This window comes from Rhopilema esculentum, chromosome 11, assembly GCF_057945365.1.
Source record: "Rhopilema esculentum isolate cy_ngs chromosome 11, ASM5794536v1, whole genome shotgun sequence".
Lineage (NCBI taxonomy): Eukaryota > Metazoa > Cnidaria > Scyphozoa > Rhizostomeae > Rhizostomatidae > Rhopilema > Rhopilema esculentum.
The window spans coordinates 15,131,558-15,140,761 of NC_142825.1; the positions used below are offsets into that span (position 1 = coordinate 15,131,558).

The window sequence follows — 9,204 nt, forward strand, 5'->3', positions numbered from 1 at the left end:
TAAAAAACCTACTGCATAATAGAAGCAAGGGTTCGATGATTGGAGAGAAACAAGGCATCCAACTACATTTTGTGAGGTGTTTATGCCGTGGGAACAGTATAAGGAAAAGAAATTTAGTGCAATTTATTTCCCCTTTTCTGTGTTATTTTAAACAAGGAAAAATAGATAGTGGTAAATCATGCTTGACAAAGAAACATTGAGTATATATTGGATGAGCTCTTGCAAATAGTCTGTGATTTTTCTAAAAACAGGAAACCTTGATTAGTTCATTTCCTAAACAGGTATTCATGAGTGACTGGCAAAGAGATGTACACTAATTTGATTTATTTTCAAAACAAATCATTAAGATTTTAATATTCCTCATTTTTTATTGTTTCCTCAGTTTCAAGCAAATACAGCCTGGAAAGAAATTCTATATTTATTTAATTGAATTTAAATTGTATTGAATTGAGATTTATATCATGGCCCTTATTGATAACAGCACCTTTGTTGATGAAAAGGCAACCCTATATAAATAATCATATTATTGTTACTATTATGAGTAAGCTTCCCCCTTGAAAAATTTATTACATGGCCCCTGAGAATCATTGTTGGGGCTACTCTGCAAGAAATATATTAAATTTTTCTTTCACATAGGAGCAAACCATGGTGGGTCCTCCTACCTCACTAAACTTGATTTTTAGCCCCCCGGGGCTAAATTTCGTTCACATCTAGCCTGACTTCCAGACCCTCAAAAAAATCATATGCCATGGGATACAAGCTTTATTACGAGGGAAAATCAAATTTGACATTTCATTTCTGCTCACACAGAGAAATAGATATTTCTTAGGCAATGAAGTTTCAAGTTTTTTTTCATTGCTTACAAGTGACTTACAAGACAAATGTACACTTGTAAAGCTTTCCCTAGTAACCTATAGACAAACCTTTGCTTTGAGGTCTGCAGGGCACCATTCAGTTTTGCAGGGCAGTAACCCTTTTCACCCCCCCCCCCCCCTTAAACCTATTGACCAAGTTACGTCCCTGTGCATCAATCCAGTTTTCCAAGGTCCTATCCAACTGACTAGAGGTGAAAATTTTCAAAGTACTTCATATCAATACGAGGACCTTTTCTATGAAATACTTTAGATGTGCAGTATCAGCTTCAGCTTATTATCTTGAAATTTTTCAATTTATATAATAGCTACTTTGCATTGAGGAACTGCAAGTTTCTTTCTACTTTAGCAGCACCATAAATGTCATTCACTGACATCATCCAGCTTTGTCTTTCTTGTGCCAGCAGTCTTAAATTTTCGAGATAAATGATTTCAGCTGATTTATGTTGTTGTATTATTTTTGAACTTTTTGTCATTCTTCAGCGTAATTAAAACGCTGTGTAGTGATTTGGCAATGGCATAACTGGCCTTCCGCAAAATAACAAGATGATGTCTTAAAATAATAGTTCATTGCCTTCTGTGCTGGCGTTTCAGGGTGTGATTGTAGAACATGTCCAAATAGTTTCCATCTATTTTGCATTATTTACAAAAACAGCATTTCTTCACCTGTTTGCTTTACATTTGTGCATTGCTAATGTGTGCATTGCTTTCTGAAGTTTAAAGTATAAGTCTGGAGTATAAAGCTTCTAGTCTAGAATATAGTTTCTGGAGTATAAGTCATTATGCAAATTATGCACTTCCCCTAACTTGATCTCTTTACATATGGCTACAGTACTTTTTATAACACCCTCATATTATGTTCTGCCCTGCTAAAAAATATTCAAGGGGACATACAACAACCCACATCTGAGTTTGAGGTTGCAACCATTTGGTAGCAGCTTATTTATCTCCCCATTCTCATTTTTCCATTTTGATTTTTACATTACATTTAAACACCTGGGTTGTTCAGTTTTTGCCTCCTTTTGCCTAAAACAACATAAACTTTATAGGTCATATTTCTATTGAGGCTAAATGCTTTTACAGTTCTGAGGAATAATTTTGTTATTCAGATTTTTCATTTTATTGTGAGTTTGACCTCCTTTCAGCAAAAACATTTCAGCTGCAGCTAACTATGTTCGTTAGCCTTGATTTAGTTCAATTTAACAACTATATTTATGCTGGAAAAAGAAACTTAGGCCTAACAACAACAAGCTGAACCAATCTATAGGTGATAGGTTCACTTGATGGGAAGGCACACAGCAAAGATATCCTATACTCAGAGTTGAAACATGAGACAGAATATACCATATTTCCCTTGCTTTCCTCCTCCATCGCCTTTGGCATTCATCTCTATGTTATCATCATCTTGGTCTTTCCCACAACAACCCATGATTGCAGGAGCAATGTACAACTATGTAAATAGGGCCTTAGCGGCTTAGCCTCAGCTTTTCTGATGCAAAATACGTTTTTCCTACTTGCCAGTCAACCACAGCACATAAAGGTCTTGTTGCAAAATCTGTCTCATAAGAAGGAAGTGTAAATCTTCCTCGGCTCGATTTCCAGGTCAGTTAAAGAGTCCTTGCGACGTTTCATTTCCTATTTCACGGCTTATTACCATGACAATAGCCCACTCGAAACCCGCAACACAAACCATAATGGAAATCAATAGTTGCCATAGCTACAACTGCAATATGAGTAATATGAATAGGGTTTTTTATTCAGGATTGAAAACAAGCGTCGATGTTCACAGTCACTGAATGATGCATATATTGCTTTAATGTTCTAAAAAGGGAGTTTTGATGCGTGGTTCGCAAAGGATGTCGACTGCACGGGGGCACACGCCCCTTCTGATTAGAAAAAGAATAAAAAGTACCCTTTTTGAAAAAAAAAATATATTGCGTTCACCATTTTCTCAGCCAGTTATTTTGATGCTAAGATGCTAAGCAAAACAACCTTAATCTAGGCTTTGCTGTAGAACGCACAAATCAATCACATTGATTCTCAACTTCTATCAACATTTAATGCCGAAAAGAGACTGTCTCTTTGCAGGCACGTAGCTGCAGGGGGCTGTGCCCCAGCCCCCATGAAATTTTTTAACAACAACTTGCCCCCCCCCTGGCTACAATTTTTCCAGATGACATTTTGAAAAGTTGACATTATTCTATTTCTGTGAAATTATTGCTTTGGTAAGAGGAGACACTTCATTTCTGAAAAGTTAAAAACATCAAACCTGTTAACTTTCAAAATATCCCATATCATTCAAGTGTCACGTGTGCAGCTATGGCGTCACAGAATAGAGAGAGGTGTTATGTAGATCCACTGCAAGAGCAAGCAGACCAACAACATTGAAAACATATGCAAAATTTTGCTGGAAAATTATGAAGTCCCTGCTCAAGTTTTGATTATGATATGCAGAATCACACTGGCGTGTTATTGAGGCAGCTTCTTGTAGTCTTCTGCTGTAAGTCGTGTTTTTGTGTTTCTTCATATTCATTAATTTTTAATGTAATGGCCGCTAGGCTGAATATAATGTATATTGCTCCCAGCGGTGTCGTTTCTGTAGTGTTTCTAGAGTAGCTTATGGCTAGTGTAATTGGTAAGTTTGCGTGTAAATTTTTATATGGAGTATAGAAAAGATTTTTTGCCATCAAATCACTGTAATGAAAAAGGCTAGAATAACAGTAATCCATTGGCAATCCTGAAATCCTTCATTGGCAATCCTGAAATCCTTCATTGGCAATATCACACCCTATTTCGAACATATTGACTGATTTTGTATTTTGAGGTATTTTATGCTTTATTTTATGGTCAAAATTAGGAAATTCTAAAAATTGATTGATTGTTGATGACGTCACACTTTGATAACCAGTAATTGGCACAATCTGCAACAGGCCGGTCTGCAAAAGACGACTTTAGAAAAAACAGGAAAGGAGAGTTATTAAAATTTTCTGAGGGATATTCAACTGTTTGTTGAGTAGCGTTATCCCCATTAGTTAGAAGGGCAAAACAAGGAAAAAATTAATTGACTAGTTCATACAAGTATTTCCATCAAAACATTTTGATTATATGGTCTCCTATATCTCTCAAAAAAACTACTTGTGAAAATTGATTTTTCCCGAAAAATTCAAAACGTGCATATCAAATTTTCACTATCAAATCTGCAAAGAAGGAAACTTTAAAAATGATTGTGTTGTTTAGAAAATGATTTAGAAAGTTACGACGTATTGAAAAAGGGAGTGGTATCGATATCCAAAGTTGTCCAAAGTTGTCCAAAGTTGTCCAAAGTTTTCCAAAGTTGTCCAAAGTTGTCCAAAATTATTCGAAATTATTCGAAAGTTTGTCTGATACTCTACATAGTTTAAAAAACGTCAGAATAAGAATCGAAAATATTAAGCTAGAAAATAGTACCAATTAACGATCGGAATAGGCCAAGCTAAAATGCAAACTAGTACATTGCGGCATGGTTGATACAGTGTATCCACTATGATTGCAGTAACGGAAAGATCTTAATCTCGTACAATAATGGAATTGTCCGTATCCAATATGAAATGATCATGATATATTGCTATAAACAAAGTAACAGTCTTTGAACTTCAATTGCCGTGGTATGCAAAGTCTTTTCTTTTTTCTAAATGAACAATACGTTAGAGACATTGAATAAAAGACTTTTGAAGTTGATTGTGAATAGTACGTGAACTTTTCAGGTATTTTCAGCGTTTGTATCTCAAGTTTAGGCCAACCAGTTGAAAATCATGAAATCCGAGAGATCTGTTTTTTTCCAGATTGCATTCTTTCTTAATTTTTGGCCTCAGGTGCTGAAGTTATTTTTAGCAGGTTTTTAAAGAATGCGTGAATAAAGAAAAGGTCACAATAGCTGTCTGCTTGACGGACTCCAAGGAGTGCTTGCGGCGAAAAATCGATCAAAATGTAGCAAATAAGAAACACCGCAGTGCGACGAGAATGAACAACAACAAATACTCGTAAATCAGTTACAGAACATTCTTTTAGAATGTCTTGTAATCGTTAAAAAACGAGCGTAAATGTTGTAGAAAATTCTTTTATGCATGTTTCTGTTACGTTAATTGATAAATCTTTAATAATACTATATGAAATGAAAAAATGTTGAAACAGGACAAGGCTAATATAACTGTCAAAAGAAAATCACTTTGATTTGAAGCTAATTTTTTTTAAAAATGTACTAGTTTTCTTCTCCATTTTTCTAAATTCTTTAGACGATTTCCATTAAAAGATTAACGAAAATACATTTTGTCAAACATAATAGAAGTAGGAAAGATTAAAAAAATAACGATATCAATATTATAAAACGATGTTCTGTGTTTAGATCGTGTTTCATGGTATTTACTAGTGTAACAGTTAGTCTCGAATGTACTGCCACAATCTTTTTTGTGCTGGCGCACATAATAACGGCTGATCATTTATGTAATAAAATCGAGGTATGGCAACTCGTGTAGGAGAGTGTGAAGGTTAGGAAATAGAGATACGATATGTTGGATAAGAAAAGGAACGCTTGTAATCATGTAAATAGTATATTTGTTTGGAGATTTAAAATCAAGGAGGAAACCTCGTTGATTCTTTCTCTGGGGAACATTCTACGAGCGCGAGGATTGGAATTGAGAATGGATCGCAACAGTTATATTTAACTTGTTTGTCAAAATTTCCACAGGAATGGTCCTCAATTGACGGGGAAATTTGTTTCAAGACACGTCAGGGAAGTTGGTAGTTCAACAGTAATGTAGATATATTACAATCATCTATAAATTTTGATTTAGTTTTTTTCTTACCTATTTTATCAATTATAGGTGAGCTTTCATCCGCATCTTTCTGATCTGAAACAAACAGAAAAGCTACATGGTTTGCTCCAATGAGAAAATGCCAATGATGTTAATTAGAGGTATTCACCATGTTCACCAGTGCTGTTGATGAACTGCTGAAAGGAGGACGTGCTGCCCCCTCTGCCCCTGTGGCTCTGGCGCCCCCTGGATGAGAGGACATGTTGCCATGAGCCTTGATAGAGCATAGAATAGTTACCAGGGTATTTCTAATCTCAAGAGAGAACCTTTTTACTGCAAAAGCGTAATTTTCAAAATGTTTATAGTTTTTGGGGAAAAATATTTCCAAGGAAATTTGATACCATCCAATCCAAATGTCTCTGCTTTCATAATCAAATAGGCCTTTCTTTAGTTGGGAAAAGCACCATTGAAAACACAAAATAGCCCTTGCAAGTGAAGAAAATGAAGATCTAGGTAAAAGACTTAGATAAATGAAGCTTGCTTTGGCTAAAAAGAAGAAGATCTGGCAAAAAGAGAATGCAACGGGACGGGGCAAAGACATCAATCCAAAGTCTACAGATTAAAGATTAAAGATTCAGTTTAAATGGAAAGCAGTGCTTTATTATAACTTTATTTAATCTTTAGACTGATTGAGCATCTATTGAGGAGCCTCATTTCTGACCAGTGTTCAAGCGTATTTTAAATTTCACTACGGCTTGCGTTTTGAAGCAAGTGGCGTCTAATGACATAAAATAGATACTTTATATCTGTTTTTCTTGCGCTACAGGGATGTGGCCATTTTATTCATTTCATCTTTGCCATTTTCACCAAAATCCTCACCAAAATAGTTGGACAGCCTACACAAAACTATTCACAACTTTTTTAACCCTATCCAGATTAGGGAGTGGCACGAAGTGCCCCCTCAGTTGGTTTTTCTTTCATAACTTCACGAGTTTCAAAGCAATACCCCTCAGACCTAATGACTTTTAGTTTTAACCTATCTGACACATGTTCATATAAAAAGATAATTTTTTTTTAATCAGGGTTTTATGTAGGGGCGTTATCAAAACTAGTCAAGTAAAAAAAGTTTAATCTGCCACGGATTCTCAACTAAAGTAGATACATTGATGAAAATATGGTTTTCTACTGCGCATGCGCACACATTTGTTGAAATATTTATAGGTGTTAATTTAATAAAACTGCAAGTTGGTCTCCCGAAAGTTTCAAAAAGCCTAGTCTGGATAAGGTTAAGGTTCTTCCCCCATTACAACATTTCATAAACTTCAGTGAGTATAGTCTAACTATGACTGGACGCAAAAAACCCTCTAATTTTGTACTGGGGAGCAAAAGAATGATGCTGAGATCATGCGTTTCCCTAGCCTGCTTCATAGATAACCCTGCCAAGCAAAGAAAGGGGGGGCCTACGTTTTTAAAAGGGGCTCTATGGCATACGCTCCTTCCTTCTCCAACATATGCCGAATTCTTTATCTCACAAGTCTCATTTCCTCCTCCCAGTGCTCCAGCTAATTACTGCAAATTCAGTCAAATTAGTACTAATACAGCCAATACTCATGCTTAAACATAAAGCACAACTTATAAAGGTTCTTAACAGGTATTGTGTTTTTGTTCTGCCAGAAGCTGCCCAGTGACGATCATGTAACTTATATGGGTTCTTTCGAAAGCTTCGACAAACATGAAATGTATACAGCATTTTTATTTATCTCCATGTAACTAGTAACTTCTGTTGGCTCTTTTGGAGAACCTATAGGTATCTTCAAGATGCGTCCCCGCGCGTTAAGTCTATTCATACGAGCGCGCCTTCTTACTTAATGGTGATGTAGAGGAAGTAAGCCCCCTCAAAACTGAAACAATAAGTTATAAAAATTATTAATTTCCTTACCCCCTACAGCAGCCTCCATTTGTATTTTTTCCTCCATTTTGTGGTAATTCATATAAAAACTGCCTGGCGCGTTTGCTTTTGAGCAAACAGAGTCCCTTTCCTTGTGTTTAAATCATTGTAACATGTTACGAAGCAAGAGCTTCGTTGGTGATAAATCTACAAAGGTTGCCACGTTTTGTATAAATATGATGCAAAACTTGTTATTATCGCCAAGCTTTTGCAGGTACTTTTTCTGATAGATTTCAATATGTGTTTGAAGGCACCCGTTTAGTTAGCGCTAAAAAGTTTCAAACACTAACATAACATGATGATCATAGAAAAGTAGAATCAGCTCACTTTTGGCACTTTTGTTTCAGCCATTATTGACACCATAACTTGAACCAAGGTAAGGATATACCTTTTTCTCTAGGAAATATATATATTGCAATGCGAAAGCAGAATAAAATTTAAGGGCCTTCCACTAAGGTTTAAGCATATGAATTTTCCATATATGGTCCACAAGAAATTCAAAACACATTCATATTTTAAAAACCATTGATCATAAATATGATGGTATCTTTAAAAAAAGTTCAACTAAAGGGTATGATGAAAAGTTGTTAGAGTGGCCTTCGACTAGTGGTTTACTGTAAACTGCGCCCGTTTACCTATTTTGTTCAAAACTGCAAATGTTCAAACACCTGACACAAATCTACAAATTTTTCAACGAATTTTAGAGTTATCGCTCCAAATATTCAAAAGCTGCAAAAAAAGTAATCCATTGCATTTCTTCATAAAGATCCTTATAGTTTTTATCTTCTTTTCACCCAAATGCGGGAATTTTCGGTAGCTTTGCAGCAAAATGTTCTGGATAAAATACAAACCTCTGCATGTATCCTACATTGTTACCCCGATTTTCTATTTCTTGTATTTCATTTCGTTTTTTGCTTCACTTCAGTTTCCTTTAACCAAGGCTGCCCCGTCAGTCCATAGGGATTGGTTATCGAGAAGTCACCCATGAAGTCTTGCAAGGTGAACATATTTTATATCAATTACAATTTCAATAATAAAATACCAAGTTAAAACCTCTAATTGCAATAATCAGCAAATGATAAAGCATCAGCAATAAAAAATCATTTTAAGCATCTTTCAAAGTTTCAAAAGATGCCTGCTTGTCTTCTGAATCCAAGAGATCTGCCTTCTGAATCCAAGAGATCTGCCTTCTGAATCCAAGAGATCTGCCTTCTGAATCCAAGAGATCTGCCTTCTGAATCCAAGAGATCTGCCTTCTGAATCCAAGAACTCTGCTTTCTGAATCCAAGAGATCTGCCTTCTGAATCCAAGAGATCTGCCCTCTGAATCCAAGAGAACTGCCTTCTGAATCCAAGAGATCTGCCTTCTGAATCCAAGAGATCTGCCTTCTGAATCCAAGAGATCTGCCTTCTGAATCCAAGAGATCTGCCTCCTGAATCCAAGAGATCTGCCTTCTGAATCCAAGAGATCTGCCTTCTGAATCCAAGAGATCTGCCTTCTGAATCCAAGAGATCTGCCTTCTGAATCCAAGAGATTTGCCTTCTGAATCCAAGAGATCTGCCTCTAATCAATGTAAGAAGGTCGATGACCAATA

At 35.9% G+C, this 9,204-nt stretch overlaps 1 protein-coding gene across 2 annotated transcripts in view; it reads right to left on the bottom strand.

The window, feature by feature from the left end:
- LOC135693935 (choline transporter-like protein 4) overlaps positions 1-7,698 on the bottom strand; it is a 31,110-nt gene extending 23,412 nt beyond the window's left edge. Inside the window, exons 1-2 of one of the 2 annotated variants that reach the window (XM_089111363.1) lie at positions 7,602-7,698; positions 5,714-5,758 (exon numbers count right to left, since the gene is read on the bottom strand). In XM_089111363.1, coding sequence (XP_088967489.1) covers positions 5,714-5,758; positions 7,602-7,653 — 97 coding nt within the window. In that variant the 5' untranslated portion in view covers positions 7,654-7,698. Of the gene's footprint in view, positions 1-2,216; positions 2,523-5,713; positions 5,759-7,601 lie in introns of those variants that run through there. The other variant, XM_065212525.2, reaches the window with a different exon arrangement.
- Positions 7,699-9,204: the final 1,506 nt, after the last annotated feature.